Below are 15807 nucleotides of genomic sequence, written 5' to 3'. Positions count from 1 at the left end.
CTTGGGCGCAGTGGTTATGTGAGGGCACTCGCACACTGCGGACAGGCTCTGGACGTACCAGACATACTACCAGTAGAGAGGATCACTTGATCCCCCGACAAGTACAAGTCCTACAGTTTCATTATACCCTGTCTCTGCCTGGACCATTTCCTGGTGCTTAGCTAAAGGACATTTGGCGCCCATTACGTGTCCCGCCATTGACAGCCAGCCACTAGTGTTGAGTGAATCAGGTTTGGATTGCTGTGTCTGATTAGTCTGTAAACTTCGTTCACAATAATAATGATTGGCCTCTCTGCTCCTATTGCTGTATTTTAGGGTGCGACCTAATTGATGAGGGCTGTGATCAAATGACTTGAGAAATCCAATGTGGCATCCCTATTGCAGCACGTCATATTTAAGCACAAGTTCTTTCATATACCAGCAGAATCCTGAAATGAAGCAAATCTATAGGCCTGGATTTTCCATGTAAAGCCCCCATAGACACTACACATCTTGTTGACATCATGACAAGGAAATTAGTGGCCAGTGAATCCAGCTGCTTCTTGCTATTCCTGGCCGCTTTCCCTGTGCGGGGAATTTGACTATTGGCAGATGTGCACTTATAGGATATTGCACTTCTCCGCTTTAACTCTATATAGTCACGGTTCGGGCAGCATTCGTATATTTAGCTCACACCAGATTGTGTCTATGCTTATATGTATCGGATATCATAGTTGTAGCTTTACGTTCCACTTTTGTCTTTTTATTTGACTAAAATAGGAGCATCCCACAAGTTTTCCCATACTTTCGTCTATCACCCCTCTCCCCATCCTCAGAATAGGAGGGATTCTGCCGCTGTGGTGTGGAAGCAGGCACGATAGCATTTAAGATGGAAGCATGGACACCTACATTTTCAGATTTGCCTGCAATTTGTCTTCGCCTAGCAATTCCCCTATTTAGAACAGATTCACAGTTACGCCTTTTACTGACTTTTTGTGCCACTCTCACCTTAAGTGTTTAGTATTTTTGGCTGGTGTTGATGCCAGCCCCAATGGCATGGTATAAGCTTTTCTACTATATATTTTTGTAACCAGTAGTACAGTTTACAGTGCTGTTCCATACCACAAAAAATGTATGCCAACACATGCCGCCCAGCCTGTGCCAAAAGAAACGCTGGGTTAGTGGTGTATACTGAGGCATACACTGTACTTAAATCCAAAATAAGATGTGAACAGACCCCAAGATCTAAGCTTTACGGTCCCTTATTAGCATGGTGGTGTAATATCATCAGTAATACAATCAGGACGCCCTGTGGACAGTAAAGCCTCATTCACACGTCGGTGTTCTCCACAGACGTGTGCTGTACATCCCCTTTCATTTTAATGTGTGTACTCACACATCAGTATTTTAGCACGGTCCATGTTTTTAGCACGGAAGCATGCTCTATTTTGTCTGTGTTCACTGATCCATAGCGCCCAATATAGTCTATGGGTCCGTGAAAACCACGGATGACATCAGTGTTGCATCTGTGTTTCACGGATCATTAGGAAGAGATGCTTTGAAAATTTATTTTTCAGCTGTTCATTGTCTGTGAAACATGGATCACACACAGACAGCAAAAAACGGACACACGGATCCTTCACGGACAGCTTCACGGATGCATCACTGACCACATTCTCACGGATTTGAGCACGGACGTGTGAATGGGGCTTTAGTTGGTCATAGGGTGGACATAAACTAAAGTGCACTATACATCCAGTATAATATAGGTATACAGGGAGCCGCGGGCAGCCCACAGCCTTCACCTCTACTGAATAGAGATTTGGAGCATGTCTCCTTCATTCTGCAGTGATTTTGACTACATTGTCTTCCAGATTAGTTTGATGGACTTTTTCTGAGTATACATTCAATAGTCAGGACTTGGGATACGTACAGCGCTAATATTGCTTTATGACACAGTCTAGCCTATAATAACATATCTGACAGATTATGCAACAGCACCCTGCAACAGATAAAGTACAATAATGCCATAGTCACAAAAAAATATTATAGTGCTAATGCTACGCTTATTTATAAAGTGAGATGCTTGGCAGATGTATTTTGTACAAAACTATACTGAGCCCGTCTGCCGTACGTCAAGGCGATCTCTGTAAGACGGGTCCTAACACTGACTACTACCTGTTGTGCGCCATAATGGCCGCCATAAAGTTCAGGAAGTGTTGGAAGGTCTTTGCCATGGCAGCGTGCATCTGCGCACTTGGAGGTGCTGACTAACCCCCTTTTCTTTGCAGATTTACAATGCTGGAGATGTGGCACTCCGGCGAGTCGTGCACTCCTGATTAGCCTGTCTGCCCCATAGGCTGATTTTAATTAGTTTCAGTATAAAGCTGTGGCCTGCTCTCACTACATTCATTGGAAGCTGTCTGGCACAAGGAGAGGTATAGAGTGGGCTCGGCATGCATGTTGGTACGTGCATCCCTTGTAAGTAATGGGGGCCATTATGGCACCAAAAATGGTAAAAGGCAGTGTGGATCCAACATGCATGTGGATCCAACACTTCCTGAATTTTATGGCGGCCATTATGGCGCATAACAGGTAGTATTTAGTGTTAGGACCCGTCTTACAGAGATCGCCTTGACGTACGGCACACGGGCTCAGATGGTTTTGTACAAAGTGCATTGGCCAAGCATCCCACTTTATAAATAAGCGTAGCATTAGCACTATAATATTTTTTTGTGACTGGCATTATTGTACTTTATCTGTTGCAGGGTGCTGTTGCATTGTCTTTTGTTCTCTAGGTTTCTGCCATGGCAGCATGCACCTGCGCATTGGGTGGTGCTGACTGACCCCCTTTTCTTTGCATATCTGACAGATTAGACGTTACACGTTTAGTGGTGATTTTGGAGAGTTTCCCAGTCCCCACTTGGCAGTGTTCCTTTTGAATTAAAATTGTGGGATTGATACTGTATGTGAGATTTCTTTTTCTTTTTTATATATATATAAAATCTTGTTCACACCTAGAATAAGTGCGTAGAATGGGACCCTGCCCGCCACTCCAAAATCTGCATTTTAACGTGTATCGTTGAACGAATTGTGTGGGAATTTTGACTTAAAGCTGCTCCACACTAATCATTGTCTGTAGGTTAAAGAGGTTGTCCACCTTTTGCGTTTTTATTGGCATCACTTCTCCCGGGCAGACCTGCAAAGCATAGCATACTTACAAGCTCCCTGGCGCTCGATCCTGACTCCTTCACTTCGTGGCCTCGGCTGCTCACTCGGGTCCCCCGCTGTCAACATCCACTTTAACGCCATGCAGCCAGTGGCTTGTTGCAGGTGGTGACCTGCTCCCCTTGTGTCATGTCAATAGGTCACGTGACACGAGAGGGCATTTCACCACTGCCGTCAACGATTTCTTGCAGTGGTGTCAGTGGATGTTTAAAGTGGGAGACCCGAGTGAGGCGGCCAGAGAGCAAATGAATCAGGAGCCAGGTGTGGCAAGCAGGTAAGTATGTTTCCCTTTACAGGGCTGCCCAGGCCCGGGGATTTTCCCAAAACTCCACAAAGGGTGGGCAACCATTTTAAGGGTCCACACATGGCAGGTTCAATTTGAAAATTTCTTTGACTGTTCCATACATCTGAAAATGGTTGCAAAACTACATGTACACAGTGCAGAACCGACCCCATTCAGATGCTCAAAGCAGACTTTCCTCAACATTTTTGGGAGTTAGAAACAGGTATATTTTTTTCTAACGACCCCTTTGAGAACAAATGGCTTATGCTCTGCTTTTTATGTCTTGCTACAGTTTCCTTTCCACACATGCCAGGGTCTGCAGGCCCATGGTCCAGTCTTGTAGAGACTTCCAAGCCATGGGACTACTATCCTCGAAGGGAGAAGGACAGAGATCGGGAAAGGGACCGGGAGAGAGATAGAGAAAGGGACCGGGACAGAGAACGGGAAAGGGACAGAGAACGTGAACGTCCAAGAGAGAGAGATCGAGAACGAGAGAGAGAGCGTGATCACAGTCCCAGTGTTGGAGCTTACAACAGGTGAGAGGAGCTTTTATTAACATGAATGCATGTGCTTGAGGTTTGTATTTAATGATACCTTCTGTAGACAGCAAAATATCTTTTATCTAATTTTCTATATTTCAATTAGCAGGAATGCAAGAAAATAAAAAAATGAAGGCAAGCTAAGTTCCTTAGAATCCCTGTGTGCCATAGTGAGATTCGCTTAATTTGAGTCCGTGCACCAGAAGTTATAGAAAATCCACAGGGCCGTATGAAGCTACACTACTTTTCTCTCCACTTTAAGTGTCGAGAAGCCCAAAAAGTTGCAAATATGACTTGTGTTTTTTAGGGACTGCATAAAGTTGTTATACTTACCGTTCCAAACCACCTCAGTGTTTGTGCTGCTGCCCTATCCTCACAGCTGGTCTTTGTTGTCCTGACTGCAGCAACGACATGCCTGTACACCATACCTGACCACTGCATCCAGTCACTGGCCTCAGCAGTCTCATGTCGTTTACTGCTGAGGTCAGTGATTGGCTACAGTGGTCATGTGTGGCATATGGGCATGCAGCCAAAACTTGATGATGCTGCTGCAGTAGTGAGGAAGGTAGGAACTTGGAAAGAGGAGTTTTGGAGCAGTAAGTATGGCATTTTTATTAATCTAATCAGTTCCCTGTCTTTTGTGGGTGAAAAATGATCTTTCTCGTGAAATGGCATTGGGGGACACAGCACCATGGGTATATGCCCAGCTGCCACTAGGAGGCTGACACTAGAAGGAAAAAGTGTTGGCTCTACCCAGGTGGGCTATACCCTCGGCACTAGACTAACCAGTTTTACTCTAGTGTCCCATGCCCAGCCGCGCCCATCGTTCCGGAGCCCAGCACCGCCTACTAGTTAATTTAATCACTGCACTTGCCCTGACGTCATTCCTTCCAAGCGCCGTAATCTCATGTGCGCAGGGAGCCGGCGCATGCGCAGTTGGATCGACGAAGCCTGTGCCAGTAGTCCGCACGGGCGAAGACTACTGTGTACACTGCGCCTGCGCGAGATTACGGCGCTTGGAAGGATTGACGTCAGGGCAAGTGCAGTGAATAAATTAACTGGTAGGCGGTGCTGGGCTCCGGAACGATGGGCGCGGCCGGGCTCCAACGAATCGTGGGACAACCCCTTGGGCACCTTATCAAGGTAATTTACATATCTATAAAATCGCTTTTTGGTAGAATAAAAGACACATAGCAGTAAGAGTGGGAACATTTAATACAAAACAAGGAGACTGATGGGCACATGTAAATATCTCTATAGGGTGAATCCTGGTGACAGAATCCCTTTAAGGGAGTCAGTCATGATGATAGACCAAAACTACATTGCTTAGTGGTAGCGCTAGGAGTCAGTGTTGCCTCTGATTTTGGTTGTTTACAGCATTTATTTCTGCAGTTTTTACCTCCCCTCCCTGCGCCAACCCAATAGTTTGCGGTGTCAGGTAAATACTAGGCATCAGGCCCCGGCGACTGGCAGATTTTAGTTTTTCTCTGCAGTCGCTGTGTTATGGCCCTGTAAATGGCGTGTGTCTTGTGTTACAAATTACAGGGTGAATGTTTTGGAGTTTGAGCCTTTTCCACATATGTTGAACAGACAACTTGATTCCACTCCAAAATGTAAAGGAACATTACTGCTTAACCCATTCAGGGCGTTCTTCTCTGCTCCCTGGTCTTGGATCTGAAGCAGTTAACCATAGCAGAGTTAATAGCTTCCAGACAAAGCCAAGTCTCTGAGCTGCAGCCAGCTATAAAAACACTGAGGCTTCTAACGGAGGCCTCCACTTTTCTCTCTCTTTAAATTGTCCCCTCTCCCTACCTCTGCCATATGGCTTTTCCTAAATGAACCAACCCTTGCCATGATTACAGACGGCCATGAAGTTGTGGTCAGAGGAGCTTCATCTTGGTCTTCCTCGCTGCTCAGCTCTGCGCCAGTTTCTTGTAATGCATACCTGTATTCTCCACATCAATGGCTTTATTTCTGGGGCAGAATTAAGGTTTGTACAGTAAAGAAAGTTACTTTTAGCACATTATTTCCTAGCATCGGACATGAGACATGTGCTGGTTACTGTGTTTACAGGCGTGCTCACTAGTCTGCACATACATACTGCTGTATTAGCAAGTAGAAGTGGGTTTTTAGTCTCATTTTGGTGTGTTGGTATTCTTTTTGGAAGAGGAAAACAACTAAGGTTGCTGAAAGTAAGGCCTCATGCACACAACTGTATGTATTTTACGCTCCGCAGAATATGGATATAGTTTGCATCTGCATTTTTTTTGCAGATCCATTGATTTCGATGGGTCCATGGTCTGCATTTTTCAGCCAAGTATAGGACGTCACATGTTCTATCCTTTTGCGGAATGAAAATATGGATGCAGAAATCACATGGATCATCAAAGTGCTTCCCGCATCCTTATGTCCGTGACGCCAAATGATAGAACATGTCCACATAAGGCGGACAAAGGACCCGCTGAAGTCAATGGGTTCGCAAAACTGCGTGTGGCACATGGACCGCATCCGCATTTTTGCAGATCTGCGATTTGTAGGTCCCAAAATGGATGCGATCTTTTGGATGAGGTCTTACAGTAATTAGCAGTGGCGTAAGCATAGCCTAAAGCCTGTCACACATGGAAGATGGCTGGCAACCCAATGCCCATTCGACCTCTCCATACACATGCAGGCTTGACTCATAGCCTTGGACCGGACGGGTGCGCTGTGGCTTTTCCGCGGCATAATACTGTGGCAGCAAAGTGGATGTCGTCCACATGTTTTGGATAAAATTTCTGCAATGAAATCTGCACATAACGTTCACCTGTGGTGCAGTTTTTTATTCTGCAGCAGGCCAGTTTGTATTGCGCTTTTCACTAAGGATTTCTGCTTTTACAGAACAGTCTGGTAAAAATCTAGTGTTCGTATTAAGATGCCATCCAAACAGGATGCAATTCAACTGCAGCAACATTTTGTTGTGCAATTCACAAAGACCATTTTTCAATGCAGTTTTCATCTGTTCGCCTCACAGGTTTTACTGCATAATACTGTCATTTACAGTATTTCTATGTTTATGCATATAGGTTTAGCACCCATAACTGACCAGTGTGAATGTGTCCACAACTCCTGACCTGTAACTTCCCCCGATATGTTTTAGTAACTACTTGCATTCCCATTGTAATAGTCCTGGAGCACCTTAGATCTATGTTGTGCCATTACTCCTACTAGAGGCTTCTTAATGAAGGTCCTCGTTGGGGGATATCCCTGCGGTCTGATGTCCAATTATTGTTACCCGTGTCAGACTGTGGGACCCCCCCCCCCCCCCCCCCTCCCTAACTGGTAACACACAGATGGACCTTTATTACAGACTGCTGCCAATTCATTAATAATCTTCTAGAAGGAATAATAAGGGAATTGTACAACAGTCATAAAAGCAGATGTCGCAGAATTGTTATTACATGGGGAAAGCACGTAGTTAATCAAACAGACCTGTCAGGAGAGGGGACAGCTGATTTTTAAAAACGTGTATGCATAAACCTATTTACACCTAGGTGTTACCATTCCTCGTGTTATTGGGGGTGTCCCTATCTGGAAAATGCCTTGATAAAACTGGCATATCCGCAGCAGTTAGGTTCTTTTAAGGATGCCTTTACATGGCAGATTTTGTAGCAGAAAAACATTTCCTTTCATCTGAATGGGGATACTTTGGCTGCAAACACGTGGATTTCTGCAAGCTCCATCCTTAAAGGTCATATCTGTCAGCAGATTTGTACCTATGACACTGGCTGACCTGTTACATGTGCACTCGGCAGCTGAAGGCATCTGTGTTGGTCCCATGTTCATATGTGTCCGCATTGCTGAGAAAAATGAGGTTTTGTTATATGCAAATGAGCCTCTAGGAGCAACGGGGGCGTTGTCGTTACACGTAGAGGCTCATTTGCATATATAGTTACTACTATTACTATTGCATATACTATTACTACTGTGTGTTGATTTTTCTACAGTGGTATTTTAGAGAACCTCTAATTCCCCACCCCCCCGCATATGTGAGGGGGATCTCTTGCAATCTACCTTTTTTGGGGGGTGAGGGGAAAACTTTGATCTGGAAACTCTTGTAGATTGTGACCTTGTGAATTGGATTTGTCCATGCCATCTTCCGTGTGTGTGTTCCTGTGAGATCCATGATAAGTGACGTACTCAGCGGTTGTCCTACTCCATGTTGTGGTGGTGTGGGCTCCTCAGACGTGGCCGCTGCCAGAACGCGCTAGACAGCAGGACGTAGTGCAGTGATTCATATCAGCAGTTACATTTACGAGAACTGCAGGAGTCAAAATAGAGCAGGATTTCCAATCTCCATCTCCGTGTCTTTACAGCTGCGAATCGTATCTGCCCTGTAGGTAGTAATGCAGTTTACAGGATGGGACGGGTTTACAGAGACTGGGTACGAAATGCTCATTAATGGACGGCAGCCAGGGATTTCATGTTCGGTAAACAGTTGTCAGAAGGAGCTACAGTTTTATATTCCCATATAGACTGAAGTTTAGGTGCTCTACCCCCCTCCAGTTGTACATTATGTTAGGGTGGCTGGCGCTGCCATTATCCTCCCTCTCTTGAAGCCTGCTCCATCACTTGCTCCTAAATGCAGTTGTCATATTGTGCTCGGTGCTCCTTTGCTGGTATATATCGGTATAATAATTTTGTTGTGTAGTGCAGCATAGTCGGCTATTCTATACAGAGGCGTCCAATAGAAGCATAGATGCCGTGTGCGCCTTCTGGGATGTACAATACGAGACCATGTAAGACCAGTCTTCTGTGACTTCTGTGAGTCATGATTTATTAATACTTCTCTTTCCCGTTAGATGGAGAGCGGTTATCTCTTCCTGAACTCATTTGGCACAGTTTACGACTCTTTATCTCTAATGGTAGGAGCTTCACTAGATCAAGGGATTGCTTGTGGGGAAGCAAACTACCCTCTCTGATCACATCTGGTCCTTATCTCTCCTGATGCCATCATTCAGTGCGATCTGTGTATTCAGTCTGGTGTCAGAAGTTTATTATGAGAGATTTAATTGAGCATAATGTAAATGTTAAGGAGTCGGGCTTGAAAAGATATTAAAGGGGCTGTCTGAGATGACTTTAAAAACCTGATGATATGATGAAACAAGCTGCACTCGCCTATATGTCCTACCGCACCACTGCCTCTGGTCCTCACGGTCTCCAGACCCACCTGAAAGGGATGGCATCCCAATTGTCTATATGTGACTGCTGCAGCCAATCACTGGCTTAACTGGTCACGTGCTTTCGCCCATCCCCATGGAGACGGCGACGCTGATCGCGCCAACCTACGTCACCACGGTGCGGGAGGTTGCCCTTCTCAGCGTCGGGCCTCAGGGGATGGGCGGAAGTAGATCTTCGCAACGGGTTGTGATTGGTCATGCACCAAAAAAAAGTAGTCACATGTTCATTTACGTAGACTCCGATAGGTGACAGTCACCTTAATACCACTCCCCGGCAACCCCTAAGCCTCTCCTCCTGAAGAAGCGAAACGCACGTTGAGGGGACGCTGTCATTTTTCACTCACTTGGATCCAGGTATGCTATTCATTTAGAGGTTCGACGACCGCTGCATGTGTTCCTAACAACTTCCACACTAGGAGTTTATATGTTCTAATCTATAGAATAGGCTGGGGGGTAGTTCTTACTTGGAGATAAGACTCCATCATACTTTCAGAGTTTGTTCATCCCCGATCCAATCAGCCATCTAAGCAGTAATTCACCTAATGTGGTCAGTTGCTTTTCTAGGAAATAAATAGATGTTGTACATTATTGTATATTGGTAACACATGCAGTATTCAGACACTCCTTTATGACCATTTTAGAAGAGAAATGGCCCAATTTATTTGTATCCCTACTGTTATTATGAAATATTTTTTTTTGATATTTAATAAGTGTATATTTTTAAAGGAACTTGATAGTACAAATTTTTTCTTGATTTATAAGATTTCTTTCTTGTAGCTTTTTTGTTTTTTATAATTAGGCAGCCCCTATAACAGTTGTGGCGAACGTGTGGCACATGTGCCAGAGGGGGCACTCGGCGCCCTCTCTGTAAGCAGTCTGTACCAATATGCCTTAGACTTTTCCTGCCATTCATCAGCACAGGGTGCACTACGAACAGCACAGGCAGCACTTTGAATGTAGGCAGGCTGTTACAGCTAAATGATAAAGTACATGGAAGATATACTATATTGGACTGTAGTATTCAGGGTACATTGCCATGTTGGCACTTTGTGATGAATAAGTGGGTTTTGGGTTGCAGTTTGGGCACGGTCTCTAAACCGTTTGCCACCACTGCCCTATAATATGACAAGGCTAAAGATGCATTTCATTGTGGTTGAAGAAAATGGTGCATAACTCATCTCTTCTGCTCTACCTGAACTTTGCTTTTTTGCATTTCTTTCTTTCACCCTGAAGAAAATGATTGGAATCACTTCCCTCTTGAGTTACGGTATCTTTGTCTCTGCAAGAATTCAGCCTTAGTTCTAGTATCCTGCCTTTTCCAAAGCAGAGCTTGAGACTTTGTTACCCCTACCTGCTATCAACATTGGTGGTCTATACTGAATCTTGAAGTTAGGGAGCAAGATTTAACAAGACCTAGTCCCGTTACTAAATCTTTCAATGTGTTAGCGTGACGTCGGCCCCTGCATAGTGCGATCTCATCGTGAGCTTTTTCTTTCTCCACAGTGAAGAAGAAAGGTACAGGTACAAAGACTACGAGAGGACAGAGAGGACAGAGCGGACAGAGCGGAGCTACGATCGGCACAGGGAGAGAATTAGCAGAGAGAAGGAGGAGCGACATAGAGAAAGGAGGCATCGAGAGAAGGAAGAGTCCTCACGGCATAAATCATCGAGAAGGTAATATCAATTTAATTTATGACCCCAGAAACGCAAGTTATTTTCCTGCACATGGCAACAGATGACAGCATTGCCCCCCCCCTACTTGACTGATTTTACAGGCTGCCCGAACAATATCTGAGTGGATAAAGTTTAGGCCTCATTTTTGGAAAACCCATATAATTGATTATTGGTATTGCCAATAGGTGTTATGGTGCTGCATTAAAAGATTCTTGCAGCCACATTTTTTTCCATGATGGTCATGAAATTCTTAAAAATCCCAGTTATGTGAATGACCGTAATTGTCTGCACTAAAAACATACATGTGTTTAAAATGGCTGTTGGCTCTCCAAACAGAAATGTGGTGTGATAGAGGTTTTCTCTACAGACCCTGAATTGAGGCGAGCTTCTCATCAACAGTTCTTGCCACCCTCTTGAGCAATTTGTCTACATACTAGAATTATTTATTTAAAAAAAAGAATTTTAGCAAATTTTCAGTTTCTCCAAATTTTTGCAGTTTCCTGCACAGAATGTTCCATAACATCATCAGCCAGTTTGGTTGTTTTTTTGTTTTTTTTTTAAGTTTCTGTTCCACCTGGTGTTTAGTTTTATGTGGGATTCTGTAGGATGTAAGATTATTATGTTCCCAGTCATTTCTTGATTTATGGTTTGTTCTAAAAGCTCTTGCTGTTATAATAAACCTTTAAAAATATACATTTAGAGAATTATACATAATTTGTTCCCTACCGAATGGCATTTTCTTTGATGTATGTTTTTTGTTTGATTATTCAATGATTATTGGAATAAGGAAATTCATTTTCAATTCCTTCTTACTAGTTTTATTTGTTTTTTGATTTACTGATAAAAACATAATGCAGAATGATCTAGAAATATTCAGTTAATGATGCAGTCCACAAGCTGTGAGCTTCTTTCAGTAGATTCATATACAGCTAATTAGTTACAGAAATTTCGGCAACCGCCCTTTTCATTTTGGCCCTTTTCATTTTGATGAGTATTGGAGAAGTCTATGCTGCTGATGCAGAATTGACCTCATTCAGGTGTATGGAATGGATTTTAGTCCCAGACGTTTCACATGCTAATATACCCTAGATACCCAGAACATATTCGGATACCTACCTAGTCTGTTACCTTTTGTGACGTTTCCACTGATAATTGGTAGCCAGGGTTGCAGAAGTAGCAGTTGCACCCAGCACTGATGACGGCCTCAAAGGGTTTGTCTTCCGCAGAAGCCTAACCCTTGTTATAGACGTATATTGGCGCTTAGGACCTTTGTGTGTGAGCGTGATTTCCCATTATGGACACTGCTTGTTTCTCAGGAGTGCGCAGCATTATAATGATTTATAATGCTGTGTCTCTCTGCAGGACCTGTATCTACTGAATTATACTGAGATAACACTGTAGAAGTAAGGTCATGCAGAGACAGCATTACAATGCCATGAACCCCAGAGAAATGAGCAGAGTCCATAACAGGGAATCGCGCTCCCACATACAGTGACTTCCGTACAGGACCTGCTAGTCTGAAACAGGCCTTAAGATTGTGTTGCAGGGAAACTTCTGAACCATGAACCTCATAACCATTGTGTACTTATATGCTCCTCTCCTAGCAGCAGCAGGCGCCGCCATGACAGTGAAGAAGGTGACAGTCATAGAAGACACAAACACAAAAAATCCAAGCGGAGCAAAGAAGGCAAAGACACAGGAAGTGAACCTGCCCCAGAGCCAGAGAGCGTTGAGGCGTCTGCTGACTAAACCTGCGAAACACGTGCCCAGCAAAGAAACTACTACTCATTTTACCAAAACTGATTCACAGGACAGGATGTCATTGTTAGAATTACAAGTATTTCTCTTCAGCGTATTAAAATATAAATCTTAACATTTGTTTGTTAGCATGGCATTGTTCACAATTTCTTTTGTATTTTTCTGGTTTCTGGGGAAAATAAAGTGATTTTTTTTTTCATGTTTTGTTAATTATTAATCCTGTAGTAGATGTAATATATTCACCTTGGTGAATGTCTGATGGCTAGATGAATGCATCACAACATCTCTAGAACTGAAGATTTTGTGGGGTGTTCCAGTATACAGAAGTTAGTGCCTACCAAATGTGGTCCAAAGAAGGACAACCAATGAACCAGTGACTGGGTACTGGGCACCCAAGACTCGATGATGAATCCCCAACCTCACAACTTACAGAAATGAAAGCATCTTCTGCTAATGTCTTGATGCCACACACCAGTTACCTTTTGGAGTTCTTGTGGAGTCTTTGACTCAATGAGTCAAAGCTCTCTTGGTGGCACAAGGGGAAGCTACGCAATGAAGCAGGGGACTTAAAATGGTATGGCTGATTGGTAACCCAAAGACTCGTGACCATTAATTTTTAGACCTTTGTGGCCTGCTAGGAAATTCTAATGTTTGCATGGTGCCGTTATTAAAAAAACCTTTTGATAAATCAATAGTACGAGCAATGAGAAGAATTATTGTAATATATCCTATTAGAGAAAAATGCCTCTTTCTCCACTTATCCGGATTCTCTCTTCCCCAGTTCCCTACACTGTTTATATAGCACATTGACTGAGCAAAACCTCTAGGTCATCAATGTCTGATTTGCAGGTATCTGACTCCTAACCCTATTGATCAGCTGTTTAAAGAGTCCTCTTTCTGGGCCAGTGATGTCACATTCATCAGCCTATTTGCAGATCAGTCCTATTCAGGAGAATGGACCTGGGCTGCTAATAGAAAGCACAGCCACTATACGATGTATGGCACTGTGCTTGGCGTACTGTGGAACCAAGTAATCAGTTACTGAAGGCCTATCCTGAGGATAGACCATCAATATTGAACGCCCAAAAAACCCTTTAACCTTTTAAGGACTCAGGACGAGAATGCTCTTCCTGAATGGCTGGTACTTTGTGCCCAAGGACGAGTCCTTCCCTCCCCCCATGTGCGGTGCCGCGATCAGCAGCAGGAATCCGGCTGTTACTGACAGCTAGATCCCTGCTGCATCCACCAGCATCGGTGATGACACCAATGCCGGTGGATTAACCCCTCATATGCCGCGGTCAGTGATGACCGCGGCATATGGGAGGTTTGCGCTCCCTCTGCTCATACTTCGGGTCCCCGCGCTGCAGAGGCTCCTCTCCTTTTTTTCTTCCATTCTTGTGGAATACTTAAAGGGTTAACAAAGTTTCTAATATCTGTTTTGAATAACTCGAGGGGTTTAGTTTCTACAATGGGGTCATTTATGGGTGGTTTCTACTATGTAAGCCCCACAAAGTGACTTTAAAATTGAAGTGGTCCTTAAAAGAGTGGATTTCAGAAATTTTCTTAAAAATTTGCTTCTAAAATTCTAAGCCTTATGAGATCCTAAACAATAAAACTACATTTACAAATTGATGCAAACATGAAAGTGGACATATGGGAATTGTAAAGTAATAACTCTTTTATGATGTATCACTGTTCTGCCTTAAAGGCAGATAAATAAAAATTTTGGAAATTGCTAATTTTTCTAAATTTTCAGTAAATTTTGGATTTTTTAAATAAATGATATTGACTAAAATTTTTCACTTTCATGAAGTACAATGGGTCGCGAGAAAACAATGTCAGAATGGCTTGGATAAGTAAAAGCATTCTGAAGTTATCACCACATAAAGTGACACGTGTCAAGTTTCCAAAAAAACACCTGGTGAAAAATGGCAAGGTCCTGCAGGGGTTAAGGAATCTGTTTTGCTTTCGATTCCCTCCAATGTTTTTGTACTATGCTGGAGCTACAAGAGACTGGCAGACAAGTCTGTAGGAGGTATTACTCCAGTATTTTAGGTTTCTTTTTTGTTTGTGTTGGGAATATAACCAATTCACATTCATTTCTTAAAAAAGCTGGAACATACAACGAAGTGTAAGCACACCGTGTTTTCTTATGTTGGTTTCCAAGAAGAAAATTATTTTTCTGCCTTTCTGAATGATTCCCTAAAGACATTCCACCATTTTTCTTCTGTCATTTTTGTTAAATTATTTGGAATAAAATTCTATATTTCAAATTCCTCTATAGCTGATATTTTTTCCCTGAGAAGGGCAGCTACTCTGCATTCTGACTCATCCTCTGATATGCTATGTCCCATACAGTCTTTGTTCTAGTTCACATGTGTGATAGCTGCTTTATTTCCTCCAGGAAGCCACCTTGACGCCTGGTAGATGGGCCCGACACACGTTTGATCAAAAATGTGCGCAAAGAGCTTCTATTTTCTAGATTTATAGTAGGTTTATTACCACTTTAATTTAGAATGATCCCCATTTCTCAGTTTTATTGTTCGTATGTGAAATGTTGTGCTGCCATACTTTTATTAGCTTTTTATTCCCTCCAGGGACTGCAGTCTCCACTTCTTGTGATTAGTAAAGGTCCCAGTGGTCGGACTCGCTGACCAGATACTTATCCCCTATTGTGTGGATAGGGTATACAATCTTTGTGGGACAACCCCTTTGAATGGAAGCGCTCTCCGATATATTCATGTTAAGCAGGATCCCAACCCTGCTCCTGCTGATTGACAACTTTTTCCCTATGTACGGTTCTATATTAGTTATTTTTGCCTTTTTTTTGCCATCTACCAGGCCAATGTTATTGTGCCAACAAAATCCGGGGGCACCAGCTGGTGGGTCAGTATGCATGTTGGTTGAGTTTCGCTGTTAACTGTGTTTCTTAAAAGGGTTTTCCAAGACTTTACAAGATGGCCTATCCTCAGGATAGGTCATCCGTATCTGATTGGTGGGGTCTAAAGTGTGGGATCCCTGCCGATCAGCTGTTTGTGAAGGCATAGGCCTTGTCGTGTGAGCGCTTTGGCCTTCTCTGTGGTTACCAAGCACCGCGCTGTACATTGTATAGCGGCTGTGCTTGGTATCG

General features: G+C 43.4%; 1 protein-coding gene across 7 annotated transcripts in view; it reads left to right on the top strand.

The window, feature by feature from the left end:
- Nucleotides 1-12876, top strand: part of FIP1L1 (factor interacting with PAPOLA and CPSF1) — a 78533-nt gene extending 65657 nt beyond the window's left edge. For 5 of the 7 annotated variants that reach the window (XM_040418870.1, XM_040418869.1, XM_040418865.1 and 2 more), the window contains 3 exons: nucleotides 3783-4026; nucleotides 10749-10919; nucleotides 12524-12876. In XM_040418870.1, coding sequence (XP_040274804.1) covers nucleotides 3783-4026; nucleotides 10749-10919; nucleotides 12524-12668 — 560 coding nt within the window. In that variant the 3' untranslated portion in view covers nucleotides 12669-12876. The remainder of the gene's footprint in view (nucleotides 1-3782; nucleotides 4027-10748; nucleotides 10920-12523) is intronic. The other 2 variants (XM_040418871.1, XM_040418867.1) reach the window with 1 other exon arrangement.
- The last annotated feature ends 2931 nt before the right edge of the window (nucleotides 12877-15807 follow it).

The sequence above is a fragment of the Bufo bufo genome, chromosome 2 (assembly GCF_905171765.1).
Source record: "Bufo bufo chromosome 2, aBufBuf1.1, whole genome shotgun sequence".
Taxonomy (NCBI): Eukaryota; Metazoa; Chordata; class Amphibia; order Anura; family Bufonidae; genus Bufo; species Bufo bufo.
The sequence above is the reverse complement of the archived record's forward strand: the minus strand, read 5'-3'. Positions and strand labels throughout refer to the sequence as shown.